The 22,668-nt window shown below is 43.9% G+C and overlaps 1 protein-coding gene across 5 annotated transcripts in view; it reads right to left on the bottom strand.

Moving 5' to 3' along the window:
- Positions 1-22,668, bottom strand: part of CPN1 (carboxypeptidase N subunit 1) — a 65,817-nt gene that overhangs the window by 28,156 nt on the left and 14,993 nt on the right. The window contains exons 2-5 of one of the 5 annotated variants that reach the window (XM_063627978.1): positions 20,133-20,235; positions 17,382-17,439; positions 10,873-11,047; positions 5,387-5,583 (exon numbers count right to left, since the gene is read on the bottom strand). In XM_063627978.1, coding sequence (XP_063484048.1) covers positions 5,387-5,583; positions 10,873-11,047; positions 17,382-17,426 — 417 coding nt within the window. In that variant the 5' untranslated portion in view covers positions 17,427-17,439; positions 20,133-20,235. Of the gene's footprint in view, positions 1-5,386; positions 5,584-6,012; positions 6,138-10,872; positions 11,096-17,381; positions 17,440-20,132; positions 20,236-22,668 lie in introns of those variants that run through there. The other 4 variants (XM_063627982.1, XM_063627975.1, XM_055252195.2 and 1 more) reach the window with 4 other exon arrangements.

Genomic DNA, 22,668 nt, shown 5'->3' with positions numbered 1-22,668 from the left:
ATTCCCATTTACAGTCACTTCTCATTTTCATCCCAGCCCTAGGTAATAACTTTCTCTCTCCTTAGACTTGCCTCTTCTGGACAGATCACATAAGTGGGTCACATATTATCTGTTCTTTTGTGGGTTTTCCCCCCCCACTGGGCATAATGTTTGTGAGGTTCATCTATGTGGTAGCATGTATCAGTACTTCATTTCTTTCTATTGCTGAATAGTTTCATTATGTGGATTTATCACATTTTGTCTATCCATTCACCAGTATTAGTATTAGTTTAATACTATTAGTATTAGGAAACTGTATTAGTTTCCTAGGGCTGCCATAACAATCACCACAAACTAGGTGGTTTATAACAACAGCAATTTATTCTCCAATTTATTCTCTGGAGGCTAGAAGTTGTAATCAAGTCAACTGGATGGGCGGCACACTCTCTGGTCCCCTTCTTTGTTTCTTCCAGCTTCTGGTGGCCAGAGGCAGTCCTTGGCATTCTTTGGCTCTTAGACTCATCACTCTAATTTCTGCTTTCATCTTTACATGGCCTCCTCCCCAGTCTGTCTGCATCTCTATTCACAAATTTCTTTCTTCTTGCAAGGATACCAGTTATGCTGGATTTAGAGTCCATCCTGATCCTATGTGATCTCATCTTAACTTAATTGTATCCGCAAAGGCCCTCAGTAGGCCCTCCATATCCATGGGTTCCACACGTGTGGACTCAACCAACCTCTGATTGAAAATGTAGTTAGGCCTATAGTGGTTGCATCTGTACTGAATATGTACATACTTTTTTCTTGTCATTATTCCTTAAACAGTACATTATAACAACTGTTTACATAGCATTTACATTGTGCTGGGTAACATAAGTAATCTAGGGACGATTTAAAGTATATAGGAGGATGTGCATAAGTTATGTGCAAATACTATGCCATTTTATATAAGTGACTTGAGCATCCGAGGATTTTGGTATTGGTGGGGGGCCCTAGAATCAATCACCTACGGATACTGAAGGATGACTATGTATTTCCAAATAAGATCATAGTCACAGATTTCAGGTGAATGCGAATTTTGGAGAAGGGTGGTGGGGGGAGATTCATGGACATTTGGATTGTTTTCACCTTTTGGCTATTGTTAATAATGCTGCTTTGAACATCCACGTACAAGTCTTTGTGTGGATGTGTGTTTTCATTTCCTCTGGGTATATATCTATAAGTAGAACTGCTGAGTCATAAGCTAAGTGCATGTTTAACTGTTTTCTGTTTGTTTGTTTTTGTTTTTGTTTTGAGACAGGGTCTCACTCTGTTGCCTAGGCTGGAGTGTAACAGCATGATCATGGCTTACTGCAGCCTCAACCTCCTGGGCTCAGGTGATCCTCCCACCTCAGCCTCCTGGTAGCTGGTGCTTACAGGCACGTGCAACAACACCTGGCTAATTTTAAATTATTTGTAAAGATGGGGTTTTGCCATGTTGCCTACGCTGGTCTCAAACTTCTGGGCTCAAGTGATCCACCCACCTCCCAAAGTGCTGGGATTACAGATGTGAGCCACTACAGCCTTATGTTTAACTTTTTGAGAAACTGTTAAACTGTTTTTCAAAGTGGTTACACTATGGAAACTCACTCCTCCCCCTTTCAAAAAATTTAGGATCCTTACTTATCTTTCTTTTGAGCAATATCAACTTTCTGGATCCCTTAATTTCTCTGTCCATATTTCAGATTTTATCATTTATTTGCTCATGTATTCACTCACTCATTAGGTCATCTATTTAGTCAACCAACATTTACTTAAGTCCTTCTCTATTCAGAGCTCTCAGATAGACACTGGGGAAAGAGATAAGTGAGACATTGTAGTCTAGCCTTCTAGGAATTCATAGTACACATGGGGAGATGGACATACACATAAATAATTAAATACATAGAGTGATAGAATAGAGATATGTTAAAAGGCTCATTCAAAATTGAAATTCCATTTAATGTTTTGTGTGGCATTGGAGAAGGGAAATAGTGCCAACTGGGTCCCTGTAGACTGAGAAGGTGGAGCCCAAATTGTTGGCTGTTCCTGGAAGTGAATGAATGGATGCCGGGAAGCTAGAATCTCACAGATGAATTGCCGCTCTCATATTTTCCCTTTTCCAGCCAATAAAATGTGGCAGATTACATTTTTTTCTAAGAATTCAGTATTATTCTCAGATTTCTCCTCTTTTCATGGCACCCTGCTTGTATTTCATTTTTAGATCCCATTGAAAACATAATCGTTTTGAAGTTCCTTTAAGTTTCCTACATCAGTTGTGTTCCGGTGGAAAACATTTATTGGATCTTTGATTTTGGTGTACACTTCTGTGACATAATGATTTTCTTTATGCTTCCAGGGGCTTGTCACTGCTTGCTTATTTATATCAAGGCAGCTCTTGACTGTCAGCATAAACAGCTATGGACATTATCCACTGATTTCCCTGCACACTGGTCAATAGTTATGTTGGCAGGAAGGGGCTTCCCCTAACAGAAGGTTTCATAAACAGGGCTAGTGTTGTGTTTCCTATTACTGCTGTAACAAATTACCCCAAATTTAGTGGTTTAAAGCAGCACGAGTGTATTGTCTCATAGCTTTGGAGGTCAGAAGACTAAAACAGGTCTCACAGGCCTAAAAGCAAGGTGTCTCTCCAGTTTCTAGAGACCATTCACATTCCTTGGCTCTTCCTTTTTTTTTTTTTTTTTTTTTTTTGAGATGGAGTTTTGCTCTTGTTGCCCAGGCTGGAGTGCAATGACGTGATCTCAGCTCACCGCAACCTTCACCTTCCAGGTTCAAGTGATTCTCCTGCCTCAGCCTCCCGAGTAGCTGGGATTAGAGGCATGTGTTACCACGCCTGGCTAATTTTATATTTTTAGTAGAGACAGGGTTTCTCCATGTTGGTCAGGCTAGTCTCGAACTCCTGACCTCAGGTGATCCTCCTACTTCAGCCTCCCAAAGTGCTGGGATTACAGGCCTGAGCCACGGCACCCGGCCAAGGCTCTTCCATCTTTAAAGCCAGCTGCGTAACATCTTCAGATCTCGCTCTGACTGTGACCTTTGGCCTCCCTCTTCTACATTTAAAGGACCCTCGTAATTGATTACACTTGGCCCCATCCCCCCCACAATACTCCAGGTTATTTTAAGGTCAACTGATTAGCAACCTTAGTTCCATCTGCAACCTTAATTCCTCCTTGCCCAGTAATATAACATATTCATAGGTTCTGAGGATTAGGTCGTGGACATCTTTGGTGGGGGGCATTATTCTGGCCACCTACAAGTGGCTTTAAAGTCTGGTGGCCAGGAAATTCTTCTCTGTGTAGCCACGAAGACAGCTTTCCTCTGGGCATGGCAGGTATCTCTGAGAGTCTGAGAACCTGATGGGTCCTCTCGCGTTCAGGTTCAAGATCTGCTCCCTCTGAACAAGAACACAGCAGGTGAGCAGAGGTGACCAGCTTCCCAGAGATGGCTCTAAGATTCAGTGGACTGGCAGGGGTTTTCCCCACTCCCTCCCACCCCACCTACTGCAAAGGATGTGTGCAGGACTGAGCTGGTTCTCCGTTCTCCCCCCTGCAATACAGGAAAGGGCTAATAGAAGGAAATCAGCCAGGCTGGGATTCCCTCCCACATCTCTTTCCAATTTTCCTGCTCTTTGGGAACTCAAGTCTCGAGGAAGAGTAGTGGGCACCACTCTGATTTCCAGTGGTGAAAGAAAGTTCTCTTTCTTCATTTGTAGAGTCATTTCAGCAGAAAGTGGTGAGACTGCAAGAGTCAAGTCTGTGTTTGGTTCAACGTCCTGGCTCCATCCCTCTCTCTGTCTCTACTTACCCCCCAGCCCTATCCATAGGTCGATTTAAAATATGCTTTAACGTACTCTCCCCTCAAGAAAATCCCGCCTTTTTATTTTTTTATTTTTTTGAGATGGAGTTTTGCTTGTTTTGCCCAGGCTGGAGTGCAATGGCACGATCTCGGCTCACCACAACCTCTGCCTCCTGGGTTCAAGCAATTCCCCTGCCTCAACCTCCCGAGTAGGTGGAATTACAGGCATACGCCACCACGCCTGGCTAATTTTTTGTATTTTTAGTAGAGTCAGGGTTTCTCCATGTTGGTCAGGCTGATCTCAAACTCCCGACCTCAGGTGATCCATCCACCTCGGCCTCCCAAAGTGCTGAGATTACAGGCGTAAGCCACCATGCCCAGCTGAAAACCCTGCCTTTTAAACACAGCTTTTAAAGGAACATCTCCATTGCATAAGGCAAATCGATGCCTGGCCTCACCCTTGACAATACTAACTCAGTAGGTCTAGGGTGGGACCTGGGAATCTGTATTTCAAAATCTTCACCTGTGATTCTGATGCACAGCCACAAAAGAGAACCATTGATTTAAAAGTTAAGCATATCGGTCTGAAACACTTAAGATGTTACTACTAATAATAAGACAAATGTTAGGCACGCTGACATTTTGAATTTATGTTAGAAAATAAAGTAAAAAATCTTGCCAGGCACGGTGGCTCACACCTGTAATCCCAACACTTTGGGAGGCTGAGGTGGATGGATCACCTGAGCCAGGAGTTCGAGACCAGCCTGGCCAACCTGGCGAACTCCCGTCTCTACTAAAACTACAAAAAATTAGCTGGGCATGGTGGCGCACGCCAGTAGACCCAGCTACTCGAGGGCTGAGGCAGAAGAATTGCTTGAACCCGGGAGGCAGAAGTTGCAGTGAGCCGAGATCGCACCACTGCACTCCAGCCTGGGCAACAAAGTAAGACTCCATCTCAAAAAAAGAAAGCCCTTAGACATTTTTTCTTATCAGTCCCACTGCAAATATAACTCTAAAATATAGAAACAATAGGCTAAGTACTATACTAGTACAGGAAACAACTCTATGGAAATATAATAAAGTATGAATAACGTGGAATTAGCCCCCTACCCCCAATTATGGGGAAAGCCTGTTGTCCTTGTTATTTTCTCCACAAATGCAAATGGAAATGTAGTGTGGAAGAAAGAAAGGTATTTAGGGTTTGATGCTAAAAGTTCAGGAAAGGAGCTTTATTTTGCAATATCCCTCCACATCTGTTGAGCATTTTCCAGTTTACAAAGTGTTATCACAGATATTGCCACATTAATCCTCACAACAAAACCCTGAGGTCATCTGGAAAGGTGTTGAGGGAATGCAGGCTCAGAAAGAGCCCCACATTTATTGCCTGAGGTGCTGTAGGACTGAACCCACCTCTTCATCCTTTCTTATATTTCTGATGGATTTTTTCTCTTGGCCATTTCATCTTTTAACATTTGTGACATTTACAGTGGGATGGAGAGGGAATCCTGTCCACTGGACTTTATTTTCTAAGAAGGCCTTGATCTCTCCCCGGCATCTCCCATAGACCTCGTACCTGGGCAGCAGCCACCTCGTAGCCGTCGGGGTTCATGGATGGCAGGATGTGAATGCGCGTGTCCTGGATGAGCTGGACGATGCGCTGGTTCCTGTTCCGGAACTCCTCGCACAGAAACTCCGACAGCTGCAGCATCAGCTCACGGCCCAGCGCTTCATTGCCATGCATGTTCCCCACATACTTGACCTCTGGTTCCACTGCAAGGAAGAGAAAAGATGGGGGAAGCTTGGAAGTGCCATTGACGCCTAACCTTGCACAAGGACCTTTTTTCTCTTTTTCAGTAACAAATGAAAGAAAATCTCATGCTTTCATTGGGTCTTTGGCAATAATCCCTGAGCCCCTTCCTAACCAATTACAGTTACAAAAGCTACAAAAATTCATGCCAGGGATGATATGAGTGGCATGTATTGAATCCCCATAGTGTACTAGACAGTTATGTTCGATACAGCTAAAATTCACAGAAAACCTGTAAAGTGGGCACTAATAGCCTCAGGGTGAGGGTAATAAGGATGGGAGAGGTTAAGTAACTTGTCTGAGGTTGCCTAGCTAATGGCTCTATAGAGGCCCAAGCCCAGGTGGCACTTACAGTGCCATTTACAGTAGCACGCTACTTCTCAGAGACAAACCTTTCAGGATACGGATGTTCCCCAGAACCTGCTTTCATGAAGTACTCTAGGTTTTAGCATAACAGCTGCTAATGATCCCAGTTGAAAACTTAATTTTCTTGGCACTTGAAAAGTTTCTTGCTCCATCCGAACAAGAACACAACAGGTGAGCAGAGGTGACCAGCTCCGCAGAGATGGATCTAAGATTCAGTGGGCTGGCAGGGGTTTTCCCCACTCCCTCCCACCCCACCTACCACAAAGAATAGGATTGTGGGCAGGACTGAGCTCGTTCTCCATTCTCCCCACTGCAGTACGGGAAAACTGAAATCACTCCTTCAAATCCAAGCAGGCCAAATCTGAAGGCACAGAATAGGAAGGCACCTGCTATGTTTCATTCCTTAGTCTTCTCTTAGGCCATGTTAACTGTTCAACTTGAGGTAAGAATTGAGGATCTGAAAGCTTCTGGGATCACCTAAAGAAAATCATTCTTGCCCTCTTTTAAGAGGAAGGAGAAAAGCTCTTGCCAAATGATCTCTCTTCCACCCAATACTTTCCTGCCTCCATGACTTTTCTGGTTCTGTACCTCTTCATCTTCTCATTTCCAAATCCTTCTCACCACCCTTCTAGGCCCAGTTCACATGATATTCTGTGAAGTCATCTTGGGTTCTCCTTGATGAGAGAGAGCTCTCTGTTGACTTCCCTGGTTTTACCTTTTTTTTTTTTTTTTTGAGTTGGAATCTCGCTCTGTCACCCAGTCTGGAGTGTGGTGGCAAAATCCCAGCTCACTGCAACCTCCGCCTCCCAGGTTCAAGCAATTCTCCTGCCTCGGCCTCCCAATTAGCAGGGACTACAGGTGCCTGCCACCACACTTGGCTGATTTTTATATTTTTAGTAGAGACAGGGTTTCACCATGTTGGCCAGGCTGGTTTCAAACTCCTGACCTCAGGTGATCCACCCGCCTTGGCCTCCCAAAGTGCTGGGATTATAGGTGTTTGCCATTGCACCTGGCTGGGTTTTACCTATTTTTATACATGTTCTATTTCCTTTACCAGACCTGGCCTTAGCAGTGTACATAATTTTTAACTTGTGACAGCATCCATTATTATTTATCTTAGTATACCTACAGCAGTTTTTCTCAAAGGAATGCTTATAATCCATAAGGATCATGTGGTGGATTTTCCATAGTGGGTATTCTTTAATCTTAGTGTATTTTTTTAAATCATAGATTATGTCTTTCTTACTTTTCTTGGTGTTAAAATGTCTTTTCTGTTAGAAAGGATGGATGTAGTAGATGACAGGTAGTTTTCTTCACATCCTTATTCAATAAAATAAAATTTGGAAGATCTGTTTTAGTTCCCTCTGGTCTCCTATTTATTTGAAAAAAAAAAAAAAAAAAAAAACCACACCTTTTTTTAACTTCTTTATGAAATCTGTAAGTCTGGGAACCACTGCCCTAAAGAACTTTGAACAGTGCCATGAACTTAGTGGATGCTTAATATCAGATTCTTTTGGCTCTCCTTTTTCTTTTTTCTTTTTCTTTTTTTTATTTAGAGACAGGGTCTTGCTCAGTCATTCATGCTGGAGTGCAGTGGCACAATCATAGCTCAGGACAGCCTCTCGAATTTCTCGGTTCAAGCCATCCTCCCGCCTCAGCCTCCTGAGTAGCTGGGACCACAAGTGCACACCACCACACCAGGCTAATTTTCTAAAAAAAATTTATTACAAAGTCTCACTATGTTGCCCAGACTGGTCTGAAACTTTTGGCCTCAGGCAATCCTCCCAAAGTACTGGGATTACAGGCATAAGCCACCATAGCTGGCCTCTACTTTCAATATATCTGGAACACAACCACTTCTCATAACAATCACTGCTACCATTTTGGTTCAAGCCCCTGCACCTTCAAGCTTGGTACTATTGGCCATGTTAGGTTATTGCAATAAATCTCCCATTTGGTCTCCCTGCAGCTGCTTAGCCCCTTTAAAGTCTATTCTCCAGAGTCAGGGGTTGGCAAAACTTTTTTATAAAGGACTAGAGAGTAAATCCTTTAGGCTTTGTGGGCCGTGTTGTCTCTGTCACAGCTACTCAACTCTTCCAGCAAAAGCAGCCACGGACAAGATAAAAGTGAATGGGCGTGACTACGTTCCCATAAAACTTCATTTACCAAAACAGGTAGCTGGCCCTTGGGCTGTAGTTTGCTGACCCCTGTTCTGAGTGATCTTTACAAAATTTAAGTCAGATTGTCTCCCACTTCTGCTTAAAAAACCCTCCAATGGCTTCTCACTTGACTCAAAGTAAAAACACAGATCATTACCAGGGCCTGTGAGGCTCTGTGTGATCTCCTATTGCCTGGTGTCCCCCTCACATGGCTGTGACCTCCTCTCTTGCTCTCCCCTCATTCACTTGGCTGGAGCCGCACTGGCCCCTTGCTGTTCCTCACATGTGCCAAGCATGCTCCAGAGCATTGCCTTTGTTCTTCCCTCTGCCCGTCATCTTTTCTCCCCAATATCAGCACGGCATGTGCCATCACATCACACCCATCCTTCAGCTCTCTGCTCAAAGCCACCTCAGTGGAGACGCCTCTCCTCAGTGCCTCTTCTGCTCCTCCTCGTCTTCCTCCATGCCATCCTTATCTCTTATTCCTGATTTAGTTTTCTCTACAGCACTTATTTCCACCTGATGTAATATGTATTTACTTAGTTACCCATTTATTGTCAGTCATACCCCACTAGAATTCGGGCCCACGAGGACAGGGTCTTTGTTTTATTCTCTGCTGTACTTCCAGAGTCTACAAAAGTGCCTGCATATTGTAGGTGATTGGTAAATATTTGTGGAATGAATGAATGAAAGGAATGAATGGGTGAATAGTAGTTATAGTGCTTCAGAGAAAAGAAGGAACAGTGAGGGCTAGAGTCCTGTGAAAAAGCTTCAAGGAAGGCCTTGAAAGCTAGAAAGTATAGGAGCACCAAGAAGGGGGCTTGGAATGTTGGGGGGCTAACCCCATGATGTCCATGAACACTCGCAAGCTTCCACAGTGAACATATGATCTGATTGACAGCAGGCTGCTTGTTATGGAAGTGCAGTTTCAAAGTGAGGCAATTATCCCAGGTAACCCCATGGCCTTCTTTGAGCCTCCTCCATGCAATATTCTGAATCCCATGGCCAGTCCATTGGGTGTGAGGCTTTTAAAGTAGGAAGTGGGATAGTCAGGATTTAGGAAAATTTTTCTGGCATCTGTGTACCAAATGGAAGATTCAGAGTGCAGCAGTTAGAAGTTAGAGACCTGGCCGGGCACAGTGGCTCATGCCTGTAATCCCAACACTTTGGGAGGCCAAGGTGGGCAGATCACTTGAGGTCAGGAGTTCGAGACCAGCCTGGCCAACATGGTGAAACCCCATCTCTACTAAAAATGAAAAAAAAATTAGCCAGGCATGATGGTGCACGCCTCTAATCCCAGCTACTTGGGAGGCTGAGGCAGGAGAATCGCTTGAACCTGGGAGGTGGAGGTTTCAGTGAGCTGGGATCGCGCCTCTGCATTCCAGCCTGGGCAACAGAGTGAGACTCCGCCTCAAAAAAAAAAAAAATGAAGTTAGAGACCAGTTGGGAGTTCAGTGGAATCATGTAGGCAGCTTGTGATGGAGTCTGGACTCGGGCAGGGGATGTGGAAGTGAAGAGGTAAAGGGAGATTTGAAGTTGACAGTTTGAAGGAGGAACTGGTAAGGAAAGAAGTGAGAAATTAGAAACAACTTAAATGTCCATCAATATATGGACAGTTAAATACAGTCATGCAATGAGCTATTACACAGCTAAAACCAAAATGATGTAGATCTGCACTTAGAGACATGGATGCTGTCCATAACAGATTGTGAAATGAGAAGGGCAGTTATAATACAATTTCATTTTTATAGAAACAATTACATGTGTTTGAGTCGGGGTTTAAATATGCATAGAAAAAAGTCTGGAAGGATATACATCAATACATTAACAGTGGTGGGATTTGGGGTGAGTTTTATTTCTTTTTCCTTATCTAATTTCTAAATTTTAATCCAAACATGGATTGCTTTCATAGTAGAAACAAACTAAAAAAAGGAATCCAGGCTAAGTATGGTGGCTCATGCCTGTAATCCCAACACTGGGAGGCCAAGGTGGGTGGCTCGCCTGAGCCCAGGAGTTTGAGAATAGCCTGGTTAACATGATGAAACCCTGTCTCTACTAAAAATACAAAAATTAGCCGGGCGTGGTGGTGCATGCCTGTGGTCCCAGCTACCTATGAGGCTGAGGGAAAAGGATCACCTGAGCCCAGGAGGTCGAGGCTGCAGTGAGCTGAGATCATGCCACTGCATTCCAGCCTGGGCAACGGAGCCAGACCCTGTCTCAAAAAAATAAAAGAAAAAAGAATCCAGTAAATAACACTAACACCCCAGTCCCCAAACTCTCTCTAGAATACCATGCTGTCACTCCCCAAAGAGATTTCCCTATACCCCTCTAAGTTTCCTGGCAGAACTAGAAGGGCTCATTGTTTCTGCCTATGTCTCCTGAGCCATTGGATGGTGAAAGACAGAACAATAGCAAGGGGAAAAGAAAGGAAATGGGGGAAATGAAGGGATATGGGACATGAGCAGAGAAGAAGACTCATCTTTTACCATTAAGGTTTTGAGCAAACAGAACCCAAAAAGGAGGAAAGGGCTGAAGCCTGAAGGAGGGTTTTAGTTCCCCAGAGGCAGTGGCAGTTTGAGGGCTAAGAGGGAAATAGCACAGGCTGATAAAGAGATAATACCTTGCAGGCGGAGGCGTCCACAGACCACCCCAGAAACCACCCCAATTACTGGATTTGCAAGGGAAAGGCCCTGCCCCACACACCCTCAAGAGCTGTTCAGGACTTACAGGGCTCGTGGATTCCAGGGTGGTCGCTGAACTCCAGCACGTAGAGGTGTCTCCCCTCCACGCTGCGCCCAATGCTGTAGATCCGCGTGATGCCGGGGCATTCGTTTTGCACCTTGTACAGCGTCCGCACAAGATCATCATAGCGGTGGTGGCGGAAGGTCACCGGGGCAACCAACTTGAAGAGAAGGAGGAGGTGGAGGAAGACTGAGAGCAGGTCTGACATCTTGCTGGGCTTTTTCAAAGAGAGCCACTGAAACGCGCCCCACCTGCTTAAACAACCTAGCCTCTTCACCCGCCAAAATCCAAGGTCTGCCTAGCTTCCCGCTTGTAAACACCAGTCCAACTTGGAAGACGTTCCCAGCTGTCCGTCCAAGGCTGGAAATTCTTTATGTCGCTCTGGAATAGCCACTCATCTCTCCTCCCTCACTCCCTTTCTTTCTCTAATCCAGGAAAGCCTTTTGAAAGGTTTTTTGCACTTCCCCAGATGGGTAGTTTCACTGATTCTGGTTTACTGGTTAACTGGACTGTAAACAGACTTCAGTAAATAGCTGCTTATAACCCTTTGATTCCTGGAGAATTTTTAAAAACTTGGCCTGTGCCTGTTCCCTTTATTACAACTTTCAAAAAGGGTTCTCTGTCCCTTTTGATCCATCCCATGTACTGCTGCCTATCTTTCTGAAGCATGGCTGTATTTTGTCCTTTTTTTCCTCAAAAATCTTTCAACAGATGCCATTAAGAAAAGGAAAAGATTAGCCTCAGACTGGGAGAAAACAATTGTAAATCATGTATCTGATAATACCCCCATAATACGTAAAGAATCCCTACAATACAGTAAGAAGACAAACAACCCAATTAAAACATGGGCAAAACATTTGACAAAAATAGATATACAAACGGCTAATAAGCACATTTAAAGATGTTCAGTGTCATTAGTCATTAAGGAAATACAAATTAAAACCACATGAGATCCAGGCATGGTGGCTCATGCCTGTAATCTCAGCACTTTGGGAGGCCAAATTGGGAGGATCACTTGAGCACAGGAGTTTGAGATCAGCCTGGGCAACACAGCCATACCCCATCTCTACAAATCATCTAAAAATTAGTTGGGTATGATGGCATGCCTGTAGTTCCAGCTACTAGGGAGGCTGAGGCAGAGAATCACTTGAACCTGGGTGGTGGGGCCTGAAGTGAGCCATGATCATGCCACTACACTCCAGCCTGGGCAACAGAGTGAGACCTCATCTCAAAAAACAAACAAACAAAAATCACACATGAAATATTACTTTACCTCCACTAGAATGGCTATAATAAAAAAGACAGACAATAACAAATGTTGGTGAGAACAGGGAGAAACTGGAACCCTCATAAATAGTGCAGCCAGACCAGGTGCAGTGGCTCATGCCTATAGTCCCAGGACTTTGAGAGGCCAAGGCGGGTAGATCACGAGGTCAAGAGATCGAGATCATCCTGGAAAACATGGTAAAAACCCCCTCTCTACTAAAAATACAAAAATTAGCGGGGCATGGTGGCACACGCCTGTAGTCTCAGCTACTCAGGAGTCTGAGGCAGGAGAATTGCTTGAACCTGAGAGGCGGAGGTTGCAGTGAGCTGAGATCACGCCACTGCACTCCAGCTTGGTGACAGGGCGAGACTCCATCTCAAAAAAAATAAAAAATAAAGATAAATAAATAAAAAAATAGTACAGCCAGTTTGGAAAACAGTTTAGCAGTTTCTTACAAGGTTAAATATATACTTACTATATAATACAACAGTTTCACTCCTAGGTACCTATGCAAGAGAAATGAAAACACATATCCACACAAAAACTTGTACATAAATGTCCATAGCAGTATTGTTCACAAGAGACAAAAAGTGGAAACAACCAAAATGTCCATTAACCACTGAGTGGATAAACAAAATATGGCATATCCATACAATGAAATAGTATTTGACAATAAAAAGGAGTGAAGTACTAATATATTGTACAATGTGGATGAATCTTACACATGCCTGGTAAAAGAAGCCAGACCCAAAACACCACATATTGTATGATTCAGTTCATATGAATGTTTAGAAAAGGCAAATATATAAAGACAGAAAGAAGATTAGAGGTTGCTGAGGGCTGGGATTAGATATGTGGGCACAAAATTTCTTTTAAGAGTGATAGAAATGTTCTAAAATTAGATTGTGGTGATGGTGATGGCTATACAACTCTATAAATATACTAAAATTCATTGAATTGCATACTTAAAACAGATGAATTCTATGATATGCAAATTGTATCTCAATAAAGCTGTTTTTAAAAGGGAATAAAAAATAAGTATAGCCCTCTGAAAGAATTAAATATAAATTTATCATACAACTCAACAATTCCATTCCTGGGTACGTACCCAATAGAACAAATTTGCCCACAGAATGTTCACAGCAGCATTATTCATAATAGGCAAAAAGTAGAAACTACCTAAATGTCTATCAACTGGTGAATAAATAAAATATGATATAACCATACAATTGAACACTATTCAGCAATAAAAAGAATAAAATACGACTACATGCTACAATGTGGATGAACTCCAAAAACACTATGCTAAGTGAAAGAAGCCAGACATGAAAAAAACACATAATGTATAATTCCATTTAGATGAAATGTCCTACAAAGGTAAGCCTATAGAGACAGAAAGTAAAATAATGTTTGCCTGAGGTTGGGGATGGGAATGGAAATTAACTGTAAATGGGCATGAGGGATTTATTTTCTAACAGATGAATCAGCCACTCAAACTGGATCCAAGGAAGATCTTATTGGAGTGATGCAGATGTTCTAAAACTGGGTGATGGTAATAGTTGGTCAGCTTGATAACTTTACTAAACATCATTTAATTGTAAAGTTACCGGGTGCGGTGGCTCACTCCTGTAATCCCAGCACTTTGGGAGGCTGAGGCAGGTGGCTCACTTGAGGTCAGGAGTTCAAGACCAGCCTAGCCAGCATGGTGAAACTCCATCTTTTCTAAAAATATAAAAATTAGCCAGGTGTGGTGGCACATGTCTATAATCCCAGGTACTCAGGAGGTTGAGGCAGAAGAATTTCTTGAACCCGGGAGGCGGAGGTTGCAGTGAGCTGAGATCATGCCACTGCACTCCAGCCTGGGCAACAGAGAGAGACTTCGTCTGAAAAAAAAAAAAAAAAAAAAACATTTAATTGTAAACTTAAAAAGGGTGAATGTTGTGGTATGTAAATTTGACCTTAAAAAATTGTTATTTATTTATTGAGACAGAGTCTCACTCTTTTCACCTAGACTGGAGTGCAATGGTGCAGTCTCCACTCACTGCAACCTCCGCCTCCTGGGTTGAAACGATTCTCCTGCCTCAGCCTCCAGAATAGCTGGGATTACAGGCACCCGCCACCACACCCAGCTAATTTTTGTACTTTTAGTAGAGACGGGGTTTCACCATGTTGGCCAGGCTAGTCTCGAACTCCTGACCTCAGATCATCTGTCTGCCTCAGTCTCCCAAAGTGCTGGGATTACAGGCATGAGCTACTGCGCCCAGCCTAAAATTGTTGTTTTTAAAAAGCAAAGTTTCAATGAACCTTCATGCACTGTCGTGTAAAATTCAAATGCCTCAGATAGCCTTTTTGTCCTTGCTACCAAGTCCAGTTGTAACTTGTCATCCTGTCCCTCACTCTAGTGCAGCACTGTTGCTCCACCTACTATCTTTGGAGCATGCCCCTGCCTTCCTGCTTTCACTCATGCTATTTCCCTAGGTAGCTCAATCCAGTTCAAATTCTGAGTCTTCCTTACCTCCCCTTGTAGTTGCTGCTACAATCAGTCTTTCTATCTCCAATTCTTATCACTTTCTCTGTTACGCACTACTCACCGTGTTAGGTGTTGGGTGTCAGGGTAGAGTGCAGCCCTGCTGGCACACTGCTCTTGCTCTCCAGGGTGATCTGCAGCCCCCTAGCAGAGAGCTGGGCACAGGTGCTCAACATTTGTTGAATGAATGAGTGAGTGAATGAATTAACACACAAATCCATTATTGACTTTCCCCCTTGCATCCTGCTGCTCTGTCTTTAGCAAACTTTCCCAAGAAAATCCTATGTTTTTATAACCAGTCAGTAAAGACAGCGATTCCGTCTTGGATATACTGGGTAAACACTATGTGGCCAGGCCAGTCTGGCTCACAGAGAGGTGGCCCAGATAGTCACAGAGGGTTGGCCCTGATAAGTACTAAATTGGCAGTACCAAACATCTGCTGCCTATACCCACAGCTCAAATCCTGTAATTTTCTGAGAGCCTGTCCCCCCAGGTGGTAAAGGTAGGAATCGAGGCATCACTAAGGCTGTCACACATTAAGCCCTTGATCTAGGACCATATCTACTGTCATTACTGAGGGCTTGGCTTAGTGACTCCCCGACGTGCCTATGGTTCTTTATGGGGCCTCACTCATGCCAAACAGATGAATCCCATTCTCCAGGAGAGGAATGCACTCTCCCTACCTGTTTGCACAGTGGATTCTTATAAACAGGGAATATCCTCTGTCAATGAGAAGTATCAGGGATGAGGTAGCGATGCCTTCCCTGGAATTCCACAGAGTACCAGAGTGATGCCTGCAAGCCAGAGGGCATACGTTGCCTCTCAAAGCAACTAGAAGTAAAAGGTTCATGGCCTTCAGTGTCAGAGGGATATGATTTCAAACCAAGTGCAACCCTTTCTTAGGCCATTTGACCTTGGGCAAATGACTTAACTTCCCTAAACCTCAGTTTCTTTCTGTATAGGATAGGGAAATATAGCTCCTCCCTATGGGTTGTTGTGTGGATTAAATAAGATGTTGTATGTAAGGCCTTTTTCACAGTGCCTAGCACATAGCAAGAGCTCAATAAATATTAGTAGTGGTAGAAATAGCAGCAACAACATCATTAAGCATCTACTTTGTGCTAGAGACCATGCCAGGTGATGGGGATAAAAGTCATTCATTCAACAAATATAGTGAAGTCTTTACTACTAAAAGTCAAAGGCTTTACATATAATGTCCTTTTTCAATCTACAACAAAACTAACAAAGATCTCACCCATGTGGTGCTTATATTCCAGTGAAGACACAGACACAATTAAGAGTGAAAAAGCAGTCTCTCTCCTCAAAGATACAGACAAGGAAACAAGCACAACACAGAGGGATGAGTGATGAATGTAACCACATCATAAGACCACCAAGCAGGTTCACTTCGCCTAGTTTTGGGAGGTCAGAGAGGGCTGGCTGGAGGATCTGCAGGAGTGGAACTAACAAGATTATTTTTAGAGTCCTGTCTCCTACTGTGTTATGCACAATAGTGACCCTCCCAAAGGTGTCCACACCCTAATCCTTGAAAACTGAAATGTTATGTTACATGGCAAAGGGGAATGAAGTTTGCAGAAAAAATGAAGGTTGCAGCCCAATGTGGTGGCTCACACCTGTAATCCAAGCACTTTGGGAGGCCAAGGCATGAGGACTGTTTGAGCCCAGGAGTTTGAGACCAGCCTGGGCAACATGGCAAGACCCCATCTCTACAAAAAATCAAAAGTTAGCCAGCCATGGTGGTGCATGCCTGTGGTCTCAGCTACTCAGGAGGCTGAGGTGGGAGGATCGCTTGAGCCCAGGAGGTCAAGGCTGCAGTGAGCCACGGTCATGCCACTGCACTCCAGCCTTCGTGACAGAGTGAGACCTGTCTCACTGGCCTCAAAGATGGTGGAAGAGTGCCACGAGCTACGGAACGTGAACACCCACTAAAAACTGCAAAAGGCAAGGAAACGCATGCTCCCTGGGACATCCAGAAAGGAACACAGCTCTGCCGGCACCCTGATATTAGTGCAATGAGACCCATTGCAGACTTCTGATCTCTAGACCTGTAAGATAATACGTTTGTGTTGTTTTAAAATTTGTGCTTATTTTTTTAACCACAGCAATAAGACACAAACACACCCCCAAATACCCACACAACTGGGGCTCCTGGGGAGAGGCTGGAGCAGAAAGCTTCATTGTCTGACATCCTCCCAGGGTCTTGATTTAAATCTTGGGCAGCTAGCCCTGCAAATGGCTGTATAGGTCTGGACCAAATGGTATCATCAGAGTTCTTTCTGTTTCTTCTCCTCCTCACCCCAATTTTAGGCATTTCCTTCTTTCTGGGTTCTCAGTGTCCTCAATGCTGTCCCCGCCTGGACAGATGCATCTCCATTCTGCCTTAGGTAAATATTAATAACACTTTACAATTCTACGTTGCCTTACAGAGTACCAACTACTTCTTTATTCCTCCCAAGGAGGAAGGTACCGTAATTCCATTTTAGAGGAGAAATTTTCCCAGAGTCACATAACTAGTAAGTAGTGGAGGAGGGCCTGGACTCTGGCAAAGTTAGCCTAATGTCCTGCTCAATGCATTTCAGTGAATTCAGATATGGAACAAGGGTAGGAAGCCACCAGAGACAGGTGAGCAGAGTACATTCAAATCTGGAAAGGATTGGAAGGAGGCAGAAGGATACTTACCCTCAAGTAGGGACATGGGGGCAATTGTCCTCTTTCCTTTGTCATCCTTCCCTAGACCCTAGACAAAGGAGAGAGGAGAAAGGGGAAGGGAGAGGGTGAGAGCAAGAGCAAAAGAGCAACAGAGAGAGACAGAGACAGAGACAGACAGAGACAGAGACAGACAGAGAGAATGCCAGCCCTGTGTAGGCAAATGAACCACACTTCCCAACCCAGACCTCTAGTTATCATAGTTTTAAGATTTCTTTCTTTATATCCCCTGCAGTAACTCTGCAGAGAAATCTTGACATAATTTAACCCTGCTCAATAAATGTTAGTTGACTGCACCTATAAATGAATCAAGAGTTCAGGCTGGGCGCAGTGACTCACACCTGTAATCCCAGCACTTTGGGAGGTCAAGGCATGCAGATCATTTGAGGTCAGGAGTTCAAGACCAGCTTGGCCAACATGGTGAGACCCTGTCTGTACTACAAATACAAAAACTAGCCGGGTATGGTGGTGTGCACCTGTAATCCCAGCTACTCGGGAGGCTGAGGCAGGAGAATTGCTTAACCCTGGGAGACGGAGGATGCAGTTAGTGAGATCGCACCACTGCACTCTAGTGCACTCTAGTCTGGGTGACAGAGTAAGACTCTGTCTCAAAAAAAAAAAAAAAAAAAAAAAAAATTCAGCTTAGTTCAAATCACCAATCACTCTTTAAGAGATATTTGGATTTTCAGTGTTATGAGAGGGGGTAGAGCAAAGGGAACCCAGCCAAATCTGAAGGGCAAGGAAAGTCAGTCCTCAAGCCAGACCAAGCCCTTTCCAATTCTCTTTCCCATCCATCTCACACTTCTGGTCTTAGCACCATGGTCGACAACACTGAGAGACCTTTCCCAATCATCTCTTCTGGAACTTTCCCTGGTCATGCTGTCTGATCATCCTGCTTATTTCAGTCAGTGTTGGATTGCCAGTCTGTAATTACCTTATTTGCTTCCTTGTTTATGGACTGTCTCTCCCAGTAGAAGATAAGCTCAGTGAAGGCCAAGACTATTTTATCCTACTGTTCACCACTTAATCCCAGTACAATGTGCTGAATAAATGAAAAATCAAATGAAGTTATGTCTGAACTGAGATCTGAGATCCTAATGAGGAAATGTTAACCAGATAAAGGGGGCAGAGAAGCTTGGGGTGGAATGGGGCGAGTTTTTGAGAGGGAAGAGCATGGTACTCCCTCCTAATCACCCTGACCTATTGGAATCAGCCAGGGTCTGTCCTTGAATTTCTTCTCTTTGCCTGCACCTACTCCCAGATGATCTCATCTCCAAATCCCACTACAAGCTGGTAACTCTCAAATGTATTTCTCTTGCTTCCACTTCTCTGAACTCTAGAACTGCATTTCTACTGCTTATCTCCCATCACCACTGGGATTTCTAACAGGCATCCATGCCTAATGCCGCCCACCTGCCTCCAGTCCCCGGGGTGAGTAGAGACTGACAGATACATATTGTGTCCATTTTTCTTTTCTTTTTTCTTTTGAGACAGAGTCTCACTCTGTCACCCAGGCTGGAGTGCAGTAGCGTGATCTCAGCTCACTGCAACGTCCGCCTCCCGAGCTCAAGTGATCCTCCCACCTCAACCTCCTGAGTAGCTGGGACTACAGGCAGGCACCGCCATGTCCGGCTAACTTTTAATTTTTTGTAGAGATGGGGTCTCACTATGCTGCCCAGGCTGGTGGTTGGTCTCGAACTCCTGGGCTCAAGTGATTCTTCTGTCTCAGCCTCCCAAATTGCTGGGATACAGGCATGAGCCACTGCACCTGACTCTGTCCATTTTTCTTGAGAGACCAGTACATCCCATTTACACACATGGGAACCGCTAAAATTTAAATGATCTACCCAGATCATATAACTTATATTTGTTTATATCTGAGTCAAGGCACCAAAAAAAGGGAAAAAAACACCCTATATTTAGCATATCTGGAGATTAAATTGGCTTTTTCTTCTTTTCTTTTTTTTGAGACAGAGTCTCACTTTGTCGCCCAGGCTGAAGTGCAGTGGTACAATCTTGGCTCACTGCAACCTCTGCCTTCCAGGTTCAGGCAATTCTCTTGCCTCAGCCTCCCAAGTTGCTGGGACTACAGGCACCCGCCACCATGCCCAGTTAATTGTTTTTGTATTTTTAGTAGAGACGGGGTTTCACTATGTTGGCCAGGCTGGTCTCGAACTCCTGACCTCGTGATCCACCCGCCTTGCCCTCCCAAAGTGCTGGGATTACAGGCGTGAGCCACTGCACCTGGCCTAAATTGGCTTTCTGACTCCAAAGTCTGGGGAGCTTTGTACAGCATTGTAATGCCACCCTCACTTCCGTCTTCATACATTGTGAAAACTGCCTCTAATCTGGTTACCATTCTTCGGGCTATCTTTTAAAAAGTTCATTTTTTAAATGACTTAATAAGCTTATGTAAAAATGAAATACCTTTGTTATAAAAATGCAGACAACATAGAAAAGTACAACGAAAAAAATAAACTATTACCCCCACACTTTGTCATCCAGACATAACCATTGTTATCAACTGGTGAAAGTCAGTCTTACAGGGGTTAGTCTTAAAATTTGCTTCTTCTCTCCTCTGCTTTCCCAAATTGGCAAATATTACCACAATTGATCCAATTGCTTGGGCCAAAACCTGGGACTCATTCACAATCTTTCTCTTTATCTCACTCCCTGCATCAGCCAGTTAAACTGACTCTGCTTGGAAATACATTGGAATCTTACCTTGATTGCTGCCATTATAGTCCAGGTTATCATCTATTTCTTGCTCGGATTAGCCTTCTGAATATTCTCTCCACTTCCGTTTTTGCCTCATCAGTTGTATTCTCTACACAGTAGCCAGAATGTTTTAAAAAACATAAATCAAGTTCCTTTCCCATCAGAAATATTTCAGTGACTTCCCATCATATTTAGAATTAGAACTTCTTGACCAGGTGCAGTGGCTCACACCTGTAACCCCAGCACTTTGGGAAGCTGAGGTAGGAGGATCGCTTGAGCCCAGCAGTTTAAGACCAGCCTGGGCAACGTAGTGTGATCTCACCTCTACAAAACACAAAAAAGTTAGCCAGGTATGGTGGTGTGCATGTGTAGTCCCAACTATTCAGGATGCTGAGGTGGGAGGATTGTTTGTGCCCAGGAGGTCGAGGCAGCAGTGAGCTGTGATTGCACCACTGCACTCCAGCCTGGGCAACAGAGCAAGATTCTGTCTCTAAAATAATAATAATAAAGTAAAAATAAAAATAAGTTAGGCAGGTCTGGTGGCTTGCACCGGTAGTCCCAGCTCCTTAGGAGGTTGAGGTAGGAGGCTCCCTTCAGCCCAGGAGTTTGAGGCTGCAGTGAGCTGAGATCATGCCACTGCATTCCAGCATGCGTGATAAAATGAGACTCTGTCTCAAAAAATGAAATAGAATAAAAAATTCTTACAGTTACATAAAGGTCCAGTAAACAACAGTCACAATGTCCTTCTTTCTACTCTTGAACATATCAAGCTTATTTCTGCCCAAGGCCTTTACATTTTCTCCTTTCCCTGCCAGGAATGCTCTTCTAAATTTTTTCACAGCTTTCCTCTTCCCACCCTTTAAGTCCACGCTCAAATACACCTTGCAGTGGCTGGCTCTGACCCCTCCACCTAAACTCAGTCCCAGCTGCTACCCCTTATCATTCTCTACCCCTTGACTCAGTTCTTCTTCATAATACTTACCATTACCTGAAAGCATTCTCTGTAATTATTCGTTTCTTTTTAACTTTTTGTCTGTATCCCCCACCAAAATGTAAGTTGCATGAAGGAAAGGATTACTGTCTGTTTTTCCCACTGCTCTGCCCCAATGGTTAGAGCAATGCCTGGCCCATAGCAGATACTCAAGAAACATTTGTTGAATAAATAAATTTGCAGATAGAAGGGTAGAGAAATACTTTTTACAAAAATGAGATTATAGTGTTTATGCCTTTATAAATAAAAATGATATTGAATATTTAACAAGAAAAATAAGTTGAAACAAAGCTGAAAGAGTTGCTTATCTTTAGAAAAATGGCTTCATACTGGGTCCAGGTGCAGTGGCTCACATCTTTAATCCCTAGAACTTTGGGAGGCTGAGGTAGCAGGATTACTCGAGGCCAAGAGTTTGAGACCAGACTGGGCAACAAAACAAGACCCTATCTCTAAAAAAAAGATTTACAAAAAAAAAAAAAAAAAAAAAAAGAAAGTCTCCACATGGTGAAATAATAGTTGCCAATTAATGACTCTCAAGAAAAAAAGGCGGCTGGGCGTGGTGGCTCACGCCTGTAATCCTAGCACTTTGGGAGGCCCAGGCGGGCAGATCAGTTGAGGTCAGGAGTTCGAAACCAGCTTGGCTATCATGGTGAAACCCCGTCTCTACTAAAAATACAAAAAATTAGCTGGGCATGGTAGTGCGCGCCTGTAATCCCAGCTACTTGGGAGGCTGAGGTAGGAGAATCACTTGAACCCGGGAGGTGGAGGTTGCAGTGAGGCAAGACTGTGCCACTGCACTCCAGCTTGGGCAACAGAGCAAGACTCCATCTCAAAAAAAAAGAAAAGAAAAAGCATAGAAATCATTAAAGGATGGTGGGTGTCATGCTTTTATGTTTTCTCAGGCAGACATTTCATCTTTACATGGTGTCTATTCAATCCATGCTGTAATAGATTTTTTGTTCATTCATTCATTCATGAAACAAAAATATATTGAATAGTTTACATCAATCTCTGATGTATGTGCCAGATAATAAAACAGGCAAGATCCCTGCTCTCATAGGGGGTGTGTGTGTGTGTGACAGGGGCAGGAAGAAACCCAGTAAACACACACACACACACACACACACACACACAATCCAGTAAATACATAATGAATAAGATCTTTTCATATTATATTTATGAAGAAAATAAAACAGTGTGTGGCTAGGGAGGGCTGGGTGGCTGGTTCAGGTTACAGGTCAGAGACGGCCTGTCTGAGCAAGCGATATTTGACTTGAGACCTGAATGATCAAAGCATTCTGGGGACAGAGCCATCCAGGCAGAAGGAAGACAAGAGCACACATGCTCAGAGCAGGGCAGGCCTGGCTTGGGACTAGAGGGGCTGGCCAGTGCGGGAGCTCAGAGAGCAGGGAGGCCGTGTGTGAGAGGAACATGAAGAGGTGAGTGCATAACTCATTCTCTTGACAAGGAATTCAGACTTTTTTTTTTTTTTTGAGACGGAGTCTCGCTCTGTCGCCCAGGCTGGAGTGCAGTGGCACGATCTCGGATCAC

The sequence above is a fragment of the Symphalangus syndactylus genome, chromosome 2, assembly GCF_028878055.3.
Source record: "Symphalangus syndactylus isolate Jambi chromosome 2, NHGRI_mSymSyn1-v2.1_pri, whole genome shotgun sequence".
Lineage (NCBI taxonomy): Eukaryota > Metazoa > Chordata > Mammalia > Primates > Hylobatidae > Symphalangus > Symphalangus syndactylus.
This window is presented reverse-complemented; position numbering and strand designations above follow the sequence as displayed.